Below are 16161 nucleotides of genomic sequence, written 5' to 3'. Positions count from 1 at the left end.
TGCAAACAAAAGAATGCTGACAATGAAAAATGCAGAAAAGAACAGCCTACCCCCCCCCCCCCCCAATCCATACCAGGCCCTTCGGGTGCTTTTTGGTGCCATGTACCACATACTCATTTACATGGGGGGCTGGGTTCTGGGGGCAGGATTGTGGGAAAGGGGCCCTTGCCCCCATTAACATAGGAACAAGGTGACTTGGGGCTAGGAGGGGCCTCCTTGTTAAAGAAGACTTCCAGATTCCAATAAGCCCACAGACCCCCACAACCACCAGGCCGGGATTGTGGGGAGGAGGCTCCATGCGAATCTTGAGGGCATGTGGACTGGTATGGTTCAGGAGAGGGGGGGTTGCTAGCTCATTTCCCCCCTTTCCTGGCCTGCAGGACAGCACACTCGGATAAGGGTCTGGTATGGATTTTAGATGGGACCTCATGCCATTTGTTTCAGTTTTATTTTCTTTTTTTTACTTTGCCAAGGATTTCCATGACCTCCATTCTGTTTCTATCACTCGTATGTGCCGTGACTGATGACTCCCGCACGAATAAGAATAAGGTCACGTGGCTCCGGCCAGTCACAGAGCTGGAGTCCGCAGCCTCGGAGGGAAGAGGGCAGAAGATGGATGTGGCCACCAGCGGAGACACCGCAGGCTTCATTTTCAGATAAGTGGCACATAATGGGCTAGTATGCAATGCATACTAGCCTATTATGCTTTTACTTTGCAGGGGAACAAAGAGGACGTAAAACCCATCAGGGTTTACTTCCTCTTTAAGGAGTAGGCAGCCGCTGGCGTCCTTAACAACCATGACTCATCTGCAGTCAGTGGACAAAACAAATGCTTGTTTCAAAAAAAAGTGTGGGGGTCTTTCCCCCTCCCCCACTTGGTCTGGTATGGATTTTGAATTGCATGGGGTCCCCCCCAAAATCCATGCCAGCCCCTTATCTGAGTATGCAAGCCAGGATAAAGGAGGAGGCAGCAATACCAGGCCACATGCCTTCCCCACAAACCCGGCTGGTGGTTTAGGGGGTCTGTGTTAAGGAGGCTTATCAGAATCTGTAAGCCCTCTACTCGTTCACCAAAAAAGTGTAACAAGTAAAAAAAAACACAACACAGTTTTTTTTTAAATCCTTTATTAAAAAAGTCCCCCGGTGTAGATCCATCATCAATCAAAGGAAAAAAAAAACTCCGGTCCCTATGAAGGCTCTTGCTGTCTGCCAGCTTCCGCCGTCTGACAGTTCCTAACTAGCTATTGAACAGGGCCACCCAGCGAAGTGACTGGGTGGTCTGACCCCCTTGTGACACCATCAACCCAGCATGCCCCGAATTACATCACAAAGGGGCAGGGTCACCCAATGAAGTCATCAGGTGGCCCCATTCCTTAGTTATTTAAGAACTGTCAGACGGGAGCCTTCATCGAGATTAATGATGGCTCTACACCGGGGGACTTTTTTTTTTCTTTATAAAGGACTTTCTTAAAAACTTGTGTTGTGTGTTTCTAATAAATTTTTACACTTTTTTGGTAAATAAGTAGGGGTACTATGTACCCCTACTAATCCACATGAGGGGGCGGGATCTGGGGACCCCCCTTGTTAAAGGATACTTCCAGATTCCGATAAGCCCCCTGTCCGCCAGGGTTGTGGGGAAAAGGCCCTTGTCCCCATCAAGGGAGGGACCCCACGCTGTTTTTTTTTTCCCCGCATTTTTCTTTGCCGACATTCTTTTGTTTAGTCATCCTTAACAACCAATACCTCTTGAGCTGTCAGCTGGCTTCCCGGCCCACTCCTTAACAACCAGCTATTCTTAACACCAAATTCACATCATTCACATAATTTTTCAACTTATCCAAATTCGAATTGTTCTGAAAATTTGGAATTTGTTAAACGTATATACGAAAGGAAATTAAACAAATTTCAACAAGATTCGGATACATTGGAGATTCAGATACATTTCAATCTCCGAATAACCAGAAATTAGTCTGAATTTATATTCGGACCAAAAGAATTACACATGTCTAGAGTTGTGCAAAAATATAAGTTAAAGACACACAAAGGAATAACTTTTATATTGTTTTTTATTGTAAATGCAGATTGCCAGCCGTGAATTGGGAATACCTATATCATACATCCACATCTGTGAAACAAGTACCACCTCTGTACCCAATACTATTGCCACTGCTGCCACTGTTGGGACAGATGTAAATGGGATGGCAGTCAAGGTATTTAGTATTAAATTAATAATTGTAGCATTCAGAAAATATGCATACGGTCCATAATTTGGTTATCATCTAGAAATAACTTTTAGCCTGCACATCTGCAGAATGATTACCAACCCTGTTTTTGTATAAATACACAACAATACAGAAGTCATGCAGTTATTTGTTTCATTTATAAACATGTAACAAGGAATGAGCTAATAAAAATTAATCCTCAATATTTGATTTTCCTCTTCACAGGATGCTTGTAAAAAACTTCGAAAACGACTTGAACCCATTACTAGCAAAAATCCTGCAGGTTCTTGGGAAAGTTGGGTAGGTGGATTTATGCAGGAAAACTCTAGGCACAATATACTATTTAAATTAATACATGTTAACTTGCCAGATGAGTTGGTATTCTGTTTATCTAGACTTGTGATCCAGGCACCACTGGCAGAAAGCACAGCAAGGTTTGAAACAACATGCAACTTTAATACAGTTAAAGTGGAAGTAAACCCTTTTATCGTTTTCAGTTATGAAACCAGCCATTGGATGGTTTGGAAGTTTGATTGAGAGCACAACCAATGTGAAAGTTAGCATTTCCGGCATGCCGTGAATGTAAATGTTTTTTGAAACTGGGTTTACTCCCGCTTTAAAGTTAAATTCCAGGCATGGATATTTTTACTATAGCTATACTGGTCCAGACAATGTAACCACACATATACCTGGCGGATCTCCCTGGAAGCTGTAAATCACTGTAGTCGGCGCTGCTACTAAAGTGATCTCCCCTAGCTTCTGGCTGCCCTTCTACATTGCAAGCACTTTGCATTTGCTATATGAATGCAAAGTGTTTTCTGAAAGGACCAGGTGGAGATTGTGATGTCACCATCTAATTTCTTCACCCATTCACTGAAAAAATACAGAGTGTTTTCTGAATGGCACCTAAGCCAAGTGGGCAACCTTTTGTGTTTAGTAAGCAGCAGGGGAGCCACTCATCACAGGACATGGAGCTAGTGGTGATCACTGTAGTAGTGGTACCTACTACAGTGATTTTCAACTTCTAGGGGGATCAGCAAGGTATGGTTACAAAGTTACATAGTTAATCTGGCTGAAAAAAAACACACGTCCATCCACTTCAACCAACATAGAAAAAAAACACACACACAGAAAGAAAACCTCCATAGATACAATCCTATACCCACAGTTGATCCAGAGGAAGGCAAAAAAAGGATAAAGCATGATCCAATTTTCTGCAGCTGGGGAAAAAAATTCCTTCCTGATCCCCCAACAGGCAATCGGACATTCCCTGGATCAACTTTACCTATACAAATTTGTATCCAGTTGTATTATATGCATTTAGGAAAAATCCAGGCCTTTTTTAAAGGGAGTCTATTCCACATTTTCAAAGCTCTTACTGTGAAGAAGCCTTTCTGTATTTGGAGATAGTATATGCATAGTTAGAGTTGTCCAAGCTGGATCAAAGTAACCTATTGTATGTTTTGCTGGGTATTGGGCTACAGCAATATAGTGAAGGAGAGACATTGCTTTTAATTTTTTCTCCCTCTGAGATGCTGTGTTATGCTGCACCATTCTCCTCTGGCCAGCAGGGGGAGAGCTAAAGCCAAGCAAGCTCATAGATTTCTATGCAGAGCACTGAGAATCCTGAGATTTGTAGTTTGGGATAGCAGCCATATAATGAGATCCATAGACTCTTTGGACTACAGATCCCAATGTACACTGTATAATAGGAGGAGTAAAGACAGGGTTTTTGTTAAACTGCCCAGGAAAAGTGCATCCTCTTTGCACTGAGGAGAGAGGAGAGCAGAACACTTCTATCCAAGTATTCACCTGCCAGAGGGGATGCGTGCCTGTGGCTAAGAGTGAGCACACCTGAGGGAAGCGCAGCACCGCCAACATCACAGATCCTGCATCTTTATCACAGAGAGGTTGGAGCTTCCACTCGCCCTCTGCTTCCCACCACTGATCACTGCAGGCTTTCAGGGAGGGACTTATACAGTGAGCATCCTGGGACCTGGTGAGAGTTATCTGCCCATTTTTTACACTGCTAGCAATGGCCAAGCCACTAAGAGCAGGATATCAAGTGCACCCATACTATACCGCACTCATCCCAAACCTAGACTGCACCTATATAGCATTATACAGAACCTTTACCGCATCTGAACCACATCTACCTTATACCTGTGGCAGAACTTTACAGTATATATATTGTACCTATACTACAAGCAGGTTGACTCGGACTGTTAAGTGTGAAGATGCTCTTAAAGGGTCCCAATGATAGCCAGCAGAAGAACATATCAAAGGATTGCCCCTTTCATAATAATTATTCTGCAAGCCCCCTGTTTTTCTCTGCCACCTCCACTACCATCTTCTTCTTTTACACAGTGCTTACCCAGTTGGTCTAGAACTAGCATTGCCACCACAAATGCACTCTGGAAGTATAGCTCCAGCACTTGTTAAATTAAACTTTACTACTGCTCACGTCTGTACTTAATGTGGCCCTGCTACTGTTTATGCCAATCTGCATGCCATCTCCTGTCTAGTCCTTACTGATAATAACTTTGTATGATAAATTGTGTTATTGCCATTGTTAATCCATTTTATGCTTGCCTAGTTACCAACTCTATTGGGTGACAATATATTAAGTTTGCCTTTACTACCTGGTTTGGTGCCTATTTTCTTTGATATAGCACAACTATTGGGTACCAAGTATTACTTTCAGTGATTTCCAGCACTATTGTATGTTTTGTTTTTTTTCAAAATCATTTTTATTAAATGTTTTTATATACAAGGAAAGAAACATATTGTTGTAGAACACATAACATGCGTACATGTATACATCTAGAAGTAAACAGTGGGGTACAGTCTGTTAGTCCAAGCAAGGTAGAACTCAGAGGAGAAACCAAGGAAGGAAGTACATTACTTACACAAGAGTGTTGTGTTGTAAGGCAGAAGTGTATTCATAATCTTTGATCAAATTTATTTGGTGTTTAACATCAGAAACATTTGGAATTAAAGAGCTTCTCCATTTGCGCATTAAGACCCCTTTCACACCATACCGCTGATAGCGTCGGCGGTAAAACGCTGCTATTTTTAGCAGCGTTTTACCGCTGGATTTGCGGCGGATTTGCGGCGCATTTCGGCCGCTAGCGGGGCGCTTTTACCCCCTGCTAGCGGCCGTGAAAGTGTTAAAACCGCTGGCAATACGCCGCAATAACGGCGTTTTGCCGGCGGCATTACAGCGCTGCCCCATTGATTTCAATGGGGAGCAGCGGTGGAGGAGCGGTAAACACCCCGCTCCTTCACCGCTCCAAAGAAGCTGCTGGCAGGACTTTTTTCTGACATCCTGCCAGCGCACCGCTGTAGAGGGCTTTCACACTGCACACAATGGTGCAGCTTCTTTAGGGCGGATTGCAGGCGCTATTTCTAACGCTATAGCGCCTGCAAAACGCCCTGGTGTGAAAGGGGTCTATGAGTAACCTAGCAGCAAATAGAATATACATCGTTATGGTTCTTAATTCGTACGGGAAGGATTCTAGTCCTGTATGAGAAAAGCTAGGGATGGAGTAGATTTAGTGATAATCCCAGTGATATCTAATATTAAAGAGAATACTTTTCTCCAAAATGTGTGAATGTGTGGACAATCCCAGAGAATTGGAGGCGCAGCCTCTAAAACAACTGTTGTTGTCAAGATTTGCAAATTTATACATTGGTACAGGAGTAAGATGCCATCTATGGTGGATTTTTTGCGATAGTTCCCAATAATTAATACAGGTGGATGCTTTGTGGTTGTAATGTATGGCTGAGCGCCATTGGGAATCTGAGAAAGAGGCCTGTAGATCCCTTTCCCATCTTTTGTAAATTGATGTCTTAGTGAACTTGTCATTGTTTTGAAAGAGATTGTACATTAGGGTTATTCCTTTTACTTTGGGGGAGTTTGAAGTTCAGAAGGACCATGCCTTGGTAGGAATTATGACTGATGGGGCAGGATTTTTTTTCAGGTAGGAGGCTATACATTTATATGTGTATGCACCTTGCGATGGTATTAGGTATCTAGTTTTAAGGGTTTGGAATGGAAGGAGTTGGTCATTATGTATTAGTCCTTTTAGTGGGAGGCTTTTTATGTTTGACCAGTGTTTAAGAGACAGATCAGAGAGTAAGAAGTTTAATACCTATACAGGGGGATATACTGATTGGGTGTGTTCTGTTAGGGATTCGTTTCGGAATAGGAAGTGCCATGCCTCAACTGCAGCCGCTATCGTTGGGTGATCTGTTTTTTTGGGTTTTATGTGAGTCTTCTGAGCTAGCAGAAGGGAGCTTAAATTGCCTTCAGGTAGAAATGACTGCTCGATAAATTGCCAATGTTTGTGAAACAGAGGCGTAAACCATTGTCTGATTTGATCCAGTATTACAGCCATGTAGTAATCTTTTGTGTCTGGGAAGCTCATACCTCCTGCAATTTTGTGTTTTACAATAGTAAAGGATTCCAAATCCAATGTCCTTGACGTTCATATTGCTAAATCTACCAAATTGCTACAATCTACAGTTCCTTTCCAATGGGTATCCTCCTCAATGCCTTATTTAGGCATATCCTTGACATCTCCATCCTCAAACTTATATAGCTGCAACTACCTGCCATTTCCTCATACTTGCAGGAATGATCTTCAAGAACTAAGCAAACATTATCTCTCCTGGGCTGGTAGAGCAGCAGCTTTTAAAATGATAAAGAAAAAAGAAGAGAACTGCGCAATCCCCAATATTTCTATTAGGATTTAAACCAATCTACCTTAAACAGGTGTATCTTGTGATCTATAACTCTAACACACCAAACTTATGACTAAATAAACCATAAAATATTACTTATAATTGTATACAGTGAATATATATGTTCCCTCATAGGCTATGAACCAAAAAGGAAAAAACATGTGCAATTCAAAGAAAAAAAGGCATATAAAGTAAACTCAAACGGTTCTAAAACGATATGTGATAACATAAAGTCCATAAACAGTCCAACTGGAGAGACACCCTGTGTGGAAGGGATCTATTCAACCGTAAAGCTTTTCAATCAGTGTGAAGAAAAACCAGGTGCACCTCCACCAGACAAGTAATAATAGCCCCTTACCAGATGTCCCGGTAGGGAGCGCTTAATCACAAAATGGGTCTGCAGATGGATCAAACTTGAGCCCTCCAAATGGAACACTATCGTAAGGCAGGTTAGGAGATACAACAGTCATAAACCATCCAGCATGGGAAGACGCTGTTTGAAGCGGGTCTCAGATGTATAGCATTGTAGAATCAAGGAGGGTTCACCATAGGGAGGAAAAAAAGCGCTCCAAATAGTGTAAAATCATTTATTAAAACGAATATAAAAAACAAGAGATGCACTTACAAACATGAAAGAACATCAGGCATATCATCAAACTGGGCAAGCGTCGGCCGATCGCGAACACCAATCGATATCCCTTCTAGTACCGGTTCACATAAGGCAAGTAAGCGTGTCACGCCACCCAACGCGTTTCGTGAAAAATTCACGTCGTCTGGGGTATGGGTGACACGCCATATTGCCTCCATTAAATAGTGAATGTTGGAACAAGCCACCTCCTCCGCTGTTTGAGAGTCTCTTTCACTTCCGGGGTCAAAGGGCCAAGCCTCACTCCCATATCCAATAGAATGCGAGGTCAAAGGGCCAAGACAGCGGAAGTGATGCTCCCATGTCCAATGACGTGCAAGATCAGGGGGCCAGGGCGGCGGAAGTGATCCATGCAATCACCCGCCCCTCTCTGTTTACGTCTGAAAAAGACGCTCCTTACGACGGCGTGACAACACGGCGTACGTAACGAGCGAATGACGTCACGTCGTGGATCACGAGCGGATGACAACACGACGTGCGTAGCGAGCGGATGGGCGGCGCACACCACCCACTACAAGGAAGTGTGTGCGCTCCATCTGATACCATGTCTCGCTTTCAATGTAATGGGCGTAACGAGCGGATGACACCGCGCCGTACGTAGCAGACGGATGAACGGCGCACATCACCCCTTACATGGAAGTGTGTGCGCTTCATCTGGTGCCACGTCTCACTTTCAATAAAGCGTGGTAATAACTACGAGCCTCCATAGCAAATAAGTCTTCCTACTTACCCCAAAGGAGGAAGATATATATAGGAGGAATGTATATACCTCAAACAAAACTAAATTAAGACAGGGGAGGAGGGGACTGGTCCAACCACAAAATTAAAAATTATTAACTGACAATTAATAGTCAAAATAGATAAAACATGCAAGGCACTTTATAATGCATATCTAACTCATTATGTGGTTAAACACTCCGTAATGATAAAATAGCGGTATTGAATCAGCTACAAAGTTCACCCACAACAAAAAGTGGAAGGGACATACACAATTGTATTATATGGAACTCAATGTATTGTGAGATATAAGATATTTCTCTCTTAGAATAGAAAAATGGGAGCTTACAAGAACAACCATCAGACGCTAAAATAAGGTAGGGAAATCCACAGATATCTAGATCCCACGATGTCTGATGGAAAAGTCATATCTGTTTAGCGTCTATACCTAGAACACTGACATAAACAACACGCTAAGCATTATTAATAAATGCATTAACGTCTGTATCTGTATTCATACCGTAAGGGGTGTAAGTTTTTAGTCTATGGATCCAAGACATCTCCAACCGTGAGATCTCTCTGACCAGAGCTCCCCCCCTCCAGTGGGGTTTGTACTTATCAATCCCCATGTACAAGGTGTTGGACGGATCCCTTCCATGTTTCTCGTCATAGTGTCTAGAAAGGGGATGTTTGTCAAAACCCCGTTTAATGTTGGCGATATGCTCATTCAATTTGACCTTGAGGGCTCTCTTAGTTCTCCCCACGTACTGAAGCCCACAAGGACATTGAATGAGATAAACCACTGCTTCTGACGAGCATGTAATGAACGGCTCCACTGTGTACTTTCTCTGGGTACTGGTGGAGACAAACTCAAGGATTTAAGGCCGCGTACACACGCGCGGACTGTTGGCCCAACCTTGTCCGCTGAACAGTGTTTGGGCGGACAGTCCGCTCGTGTGTGGGCTTTCAGCGGACAGTTTCAGCGGACAGTTGGACAGACAAGGTTTTACGGAAATTCCGAAAAACTGTCCGCTGAAACCTTGTTTCAACGAACAGTCCGCCCGTGTGTAGGCTTGTTCGTCAAACTAAGTTCCGCGCATGCTCAGAAAGGATTTTCAAGCCGAAAGTTATAATGCAGTGTATAGGACGTCGTATTTTGCGTCCCGTCGTACGTGCCGTTCACGTCATCGCGCACGGTTTCAGCAAACTGTTCGTTCGTCGTGTGTGGCCATGTCCGTCCATGCTAAGTTTGAGCGGACTGTTCGCTCAAACTGTTGGACGGACAAAGTTGGGCCAACAGTCCGCGCGTGTGTACGCGGCCTTAGAGTTTTTGTTCTTATTATAGGAACACACCTGACAATTCCTACATCTATAGTACCCTTTAAGGTTCTGAAAGAAGCATCTGTCTTTAACAGGGGGGTTCTGTACGCTAGGGGCAATCATATTACCTAGCGAGGAGACTCCTTTAAAGATCACTCTGGGGACTTCCGGTAGGATAGTTCCAAGAGTTTGGTCACTGGTCAGAATATGCCAGTGTCTGCGGATAAGCTGTTTAACCTTCTGGTGTTGCATCGAGAAGGTAGTGACGAAGGGTAATAAGGACTGATTCGCATCAACCACACGCTCCCTGTCCGCCAGCAAAGCAGATCTGTCTCTCTCCCGTGCTTTTGTATAAGCCTCGGTCAACAAGTCCGCTGCGTAGCCCTTCTCCGCAAACCGCTGGGATAGTAACTTAGCTTGCTCATCAAACTTGTTGGTATCAGAACAATTTCTCCTGATACGTAGGTACTGTCCCAAAGGGACCGACCTTAACCAGGAGTCCAAGTGACAGCTGCCCATAGGAATATAGGAATTCCTATCTGTAGACTTAAAGAAGGTGGAGGTGACAAAACTCTCACTGTTAACCTTGATGTTTAAATCTAGAAAGTTGACACCTTCCTGGCTGGCTTCATAGCTAAATTTGATGCCTCTCGTGTTGTTATTTAGCCCTTCCATAAAGGCGTGGAGTTCGTGTTCGTCACCATCCCAAAGGAGGAGGACGTCATCAATATAACGTGCCCACAGCACTATCTCCGGTCGTCTAGGAGAATCGATGACATCCTCCTCCCATTTGGCCATAAATAAGTTAGCCAAACTGGGGGCATATTTGGCCCCCATGGCAACCCCTTTATCTTGACGATAAAACTGGTTATCGAACCAGAAGTAATTGTGCTTGGCTGCAAAATCTAAAAGAGCCAAAATGAAATCAATCTGGATCTGTGTTAAACCAGAGTCTCGCTCCAAATAAACCCTGGCGGCTTCAAGTCCCAGTTCATGGGGAATAATGGTGTAGAGAGATGTCACATCGGCTGTCACGAGCCATAAGCCTGGGGTTGGTTTGAAGGTGTTTAACATGTTCAGGATTTGCTTAGTATCCCTCACGTATGATGGGATTTTCTTCACAAGCGGCTGAAGAAAAAAGTCTATATACCTGCCCACCCTGGACGTCACTGAATCTATGCCACTGACAATAGGTCGACCAGGGGGGCAGGTAATACTCTTATGTAGCTTCGGGAGATAATAGATAACTGGGGTTCTGGGGGCCATAGGTACAAGGAAAGATTTTTCCTTGTCCGTAAGGATCCCTCTACGGAAACCCTCATCTACAATCCCTGTTAATTCCTTTTTGTATTTCGTCACTGGATCCCTGCTAAGCAGGGAGTAAGTCTCCCTGTCATCAGTAATGCGATGCAACTCTTTGAGATAGTCACACCTGTCCAGGATAGCAATGCCACCCCCTTTATCTGCAGGTCTGATGACAAGGGACTTATTGTTGCAGAGGGAATCCAAACCCTTCTGCAGGTCACCCCGAAGTTTACATTTTTTTATATTCATCCCATCCAAATACTTAAGTACTAGATCCCTAAAGACTTTAATACTAGGGGTCAGTGTCCCTGGGGGATTGAAAAGGGATGCATTGGCAAGGCCGGAATGTTGAAAGACCGGACTCGGCCTAATATTCTCCTGAATGGGGTTACCCAACATATACCGCTTGATATTTAATCTGCGTACAAATTTGTGTATGTCCATGTAGGTCTAAAATTTGCTCAGACATCTTGGTGGAGCAAATTTCAGACCCTTATCCAAAAGCCGTTTTTCGGAGTCAGAAAGTGCCTGGGTGCTAAGGTTAAAAATACCCTCCCCTAGTGCCTTTTTCGTTTTAGCTGCTTGTATCCGCCTCCCCCCTCTGACTCCCCTCTTGGTTCTATAGGCCTTTTCAGGCCTCTGTGGTCCCTGGGAAAATCCCACCCGTGGTTATTGATGGAGTCATGACTGGGTTGGGAGGGCCTAAACACAGCACTTTGATCTACCCCCCGTGATCTATATGGTGCTTGCTGGAGATTATCCTCACTCTGGCTCCCCATGTATGGGGCTTCAAAGTCTGCCAACGGGAAGAAACGGTTTTGAGTTGAAGCCTCCCAAGGTTGATTTCTCCTATTGGAGTAGACCGACCTCTCTTGGTCAAACCCTTGAATAGAGTCCCATACTGGGTAACTGCCAGGTCCTTGAGTTAGGGTAGGTCTCTGATGGCCACCCTGATGAGGGCCCTTATTGTTCTTTTTCTTGTTTTTATTATTGTATCTCCCATTTACTGAGGCAGTCCCAAGGGACAACATAGTACATTATCCCACAGAATGGGTACGGGGTGTTAGAGTCACACCGAGTAATCAAGCCCATCTGGGCACTGGTCCATGGCAGACACGAGGTAATACCTCTTTGTCTCTGGCATCTCCAAGACCCCAGTGGGCTTCCCCGGGGAGGGGACCCGTAAATGGGAGATACAATAATAAAAACAAGAAAAAGAACAATAAGGGCCCTCATCAGGGTGGCCATCAGAGACCTACCCTAACTCAAGGACCTGGCAGTTACCCAGTATGGGACTCTATTCAAGGGTTTGACCAAGAGAGGTCGGTCTACTCCAATAGGAGAAATCAACCTTGGGAGGCTTCAACTCAAAACCGTTTCTTCCCGTTGGCAGACTTTGAAGCCCCATACATGGGGAGCCAGAGTGAGGATAATCTCCAGCAAGCACCATATAGATCACGGGGGGTAGATCAAAGTGCTGTGTTTAGGCCCTCCCAACCCAGTCATGACTCCATCAATAACCACGGGTGGGATTTTCCCAGGGACCACAGAGGCCTGAAAAGGCCTATAGAACCAAGAGGGGAGTCAGAGGGGGGAGGCGGATACAAGCAGCTAAAACGAAAAAGGCACTAGGGGAGGGTATTTTTAACCTTAGCACCCAGGCACTTTCTGACTCCGAAAAACGGCTTTTGGATAAGGGTCTGAAATTTGCTCCACCAAGATGTCTGAGCAAATTTTAGACCTACATGGACATACACAAATTTGTACGCAGATTAAATATCAAGCGGTATATGTTGGGTAACCCCATTCAGGAGAATATTAGGCCGAGTCCGGTCTTTCAACATTCCGGCCTTGCCAATGCATCCCTTTTCAATCCCCCAGGGACACTGGCCCCTAGTATTAAAGTCTTTAGGGATCTAGTACTTAAGGATTTGGATGGGATGAATATAAAAAAATTTAAACTTCGGGGTGACCTGCAGAAGGGTTTGGATTCCCTCTGCAACAATAAGTCCCTTGTCATCAGACCTGCAGATAAAGGGGGTGGCATTGCTATCCTGGACAGGTGTGACTATCTCAAAGAGTTGCATCACATTACTGATGACAGGGAGACTTACTCCCTGCTTAGCAGGGATCCAGTGACGAAATACAAAAAGGAATTAACAGGGATTGTAGATGAGGGTTTCCGTAGAGGGATCCTTACGGACAAGGAAAAATCTTTCCTTGTACCTATGGCCCCCAGAACCCCAGTTATCTATTATCTCCCGAAGCTACATAAGAGTATTACCTGCCCCCCTGGTCGACCTATTGTCAGTGGCATAGATTCAGTGACGTCCAGGGTGGGCAGGTATATAGACTTTTTTCTTCAGCCGCTTGTGAAGAAAATCCCATCATACGTGAGGGATACTAAGCAAATCCTGAACATGTTAAACACCTTCAAACCAACCCCAGGCTTATGGCTCGTGACAGCCGATGTGACATCTCTCTACACCATTATTCCCCATGAACTGGGACTTGAAGCCGCCAGGGTTTATTTGGAGCGAGACTCTGGTTTAACACAGATCCAGATTGATTTCATTTTGGCTCTTTTAGATTTTGCAGCCAAGCACAATTACTTCTGGTTCGATAACCAGTTTTATCGTCAAGATAAAGGGGTTGCCATGGGGGCCAAATATGCCCCCAGTTTGGCTAACTTATTTATGGCCAAATGGGAGGAGGATGTCATCGATTCTCCTAGACGACCGGAGATAGTGCTGTGGGCACGTTATATTGATGACGTCCTCCTCCTTTGGGATGGTGACGAACACGAACTCCACGCCTTTATGGAAGGGCTAAATAACAACACGAGAGGCATCAAATTTAGCTATGAAGCCAGCCAGGAAGGTGTCAACTTTCTAGATTTAAACATCAAGGTTAACAGTGAGAGTTTTGTCACCTCCACCTTCTTTAAGTCTACAGATAGGAATTCCTATATTCCTATGGGCAGCTGTCACTTGGACTCCTGGTTAAGGTCGGTCCCTTTGGGACAGTACCTACGTATCAGGAGAAATTGTTCTGATACCAACAAGTTTGATGAGCAAGCTAAGTTACTATCCCAGCGGTTTGCGGAGAAGGGCTACGCAGCGGACTTGTTGACCGAGGCTTATACAAAAGCACGGGAGAGAGACAGATCTGCTTTGCTGGCGGACAGGGAGCGTGTGGTTGATGCAAATCAGTCCTTATTACCCTTCGTCACTACCTTCTCGATGCAACACCAGAATGTTAAACAGCTTATCCGCAGACACTGGCATATTCTGACCAGTGACCAAACTCTTGGAACTATCCTACCGGAAGTCCCCAGAGTGATCTTTAAAGGAGTCTCCTCACTAGGTAATATGATTGCCCCTAGCGTACAGAACCCCCCTGTTAAAGACAGATGCTTCTTTCAGAACCTTAAAGGGTACTATAGATGTAGGAATTGTCAGGTGTGTTCCTATAATAAGAACAAAAACTCTAAAATCCTTGAGTTTGTCTCCACCAGTACCCAGAGAAAGTACACAGTGGAGCCGTTCATTACATGCTCGTCAGAAGCAGTGGTTTATCTCATTCAATGTCCTTGTGGGCTTCAGTACGTGGGGAGAACTAAGAGAGCCCTCAAGGTCAGATTGAATGAGCATATCGCCAACATTAAACGGGGTTTTGACAAACATCCCCTTTCTAGACACTATGACGAGAAACATGGAAGGGATCCGTCCAACATCTTGTACATGGGGATTGATAAGTACAAACCCCACTGGAGGGGGGGAGCTCTGGTCAGAGAGATCTCACGGTTGGAGATGTCTTGGATCCATAGACTAAAAACTTACACCCCTTACGGTATGAATACAGATACAGACGTTAATGCATTTATTAATAATGCTTAGTGTGTTGTTTATGTCAGTGTTCTAGGTATAGACGCTAAACAGATATGACTTTTCCATCAGACATCGTGGGATCTAGATATCTGTGGATTTCCCTACCTTATTTTAGCATCTGATGGTTGTTCTTGTAAGCTCCCATTTTTCTATTCTAAGGGAGAAATATCTTATATCTCACAATACATTGAGTTCCATATAATACAATTGTGTATGTCCCTTCCACTTTTTGTTGTGGGTGAACTTTGTAGCTGATTCAATACCGCTATTTTATCATTACGGAGTGTTTAACCACATAATGAGTTAGATATGCATTATAAAGTGCCTTGCATGTTTTATCTATTTTGACTATTAATTGTCAGTTAATAATTTTTAATTTTGTGGTTGGACCAGTCCCCTCCTCCCCTGTCTTAATTTAGTTTTGTTTGAGGTATTCCTCCTATATATATCTTCCTCCTTTGGGGTAAGTAGGAAGACTTATTTGCTATGGAGGCTCGTAGTTATTACCACGCTTTATTGAAAGTGAGACGTGGCACCAGATGAAGCGCACACACTTCCATGTAAGGGGTGATGTGCGCCGTTCATCCGTCTGCTACGTACGGCGCGGTGTCATCCGCTCGTTACGCCCATTACATTGAAAGCGAGACATGGTATCAGATGGAGCGCACACACTTCCTTGTAGTGGGTGGTGTGCACCGCCCATCCGCTCGCTACGCACGTCGTGTTGTCATCCGCTCGTGATCCACGACGTGGCGTCATTCGCTCGTTACGTACGGCGTGTTGTCACAGAGAGGGGCGGGTGATGGCATGGATCACTTCCGCCGCCCTGGCCCCCTGATCTTGCACGTCATTGGACATGGGAGCATCACTTCCGCTGTCTTGGCCCTTTGACCTCGCATTCTATTGGATATGGGAGTGAGGCTTGGCCCTTTGACCCCGGAAGTAAAAGAGACTCTCAAACAGCGGAGGAGGTGGCTTGTTCCAACATTCACTATTTAATGGAGGCAATATGGCGTGTCACCCATACCCCAGACGACGTGAATTTTTCACGAAACGCGTTGGGTGGCGTGACACGCTTACTTGCCTTATGTGAACCGGTACTAGAAGGGATATCGATTGGTGTTCGCGATCGGCCGACGCTTGCCCAGTTTGATGATATGCCTGATGTTCTTTCATGTTTGTAAGTGCATCTCTTGTTTTTTATATTCGTTTTAATAAATGATTTTACACTATTTGGAGCGCTTTTTTTCCTCCCTATGGTGAACCCTCCTTGATTCTACAATGCTATACATCTGAGACCCGCTTCAAACAGCGT

General features: G+C 44.5%; 1 protein-coding gene across 1 annotated transcript in view; it reads left to right on the top strand.

Annotated features, from left to right (window-relative positions):
• LOC143924362 (aldehyde oxidase-like) overlaps window positions 1–16161 on the top strand; it is a 306571-nt gene that overhangs the window by 240618 nt on the left and 49792 nt on the right. Inside the window, exons 28-29 of the mRNA XM_077448642.1 lie at window positions 2082–2210; window positions 2448–2522. Coding sequence (XP_077304768.1) covers window positions 2082–2210; window positions 2448–2522 — 204 coding nt within the window. The remainder of the gene's footprint in view (window positions 1–2081; window positions 2211–2447; window positions 2523–16161) is intronic.

Source organism: Lithobates pipiens, unplaced genomic scaffold (assembly GCF_037356315.1).
Source record: "Lithobates pipiens isolate NorthernLeopardFrog02 unplaced genomic scaffold, aLitPip1_a1.2 Scaffold_22, whole genome shotgun sequence".
Lineage (NCBI taxonomy): Eukaryota > Metazoa > Chordata > Amphibia > Anura > Ranidae > Lithobates > Lithobates pipiens.
This window is presented reverse-complemented; position numbering and strand designations above follow the sequence as displayed.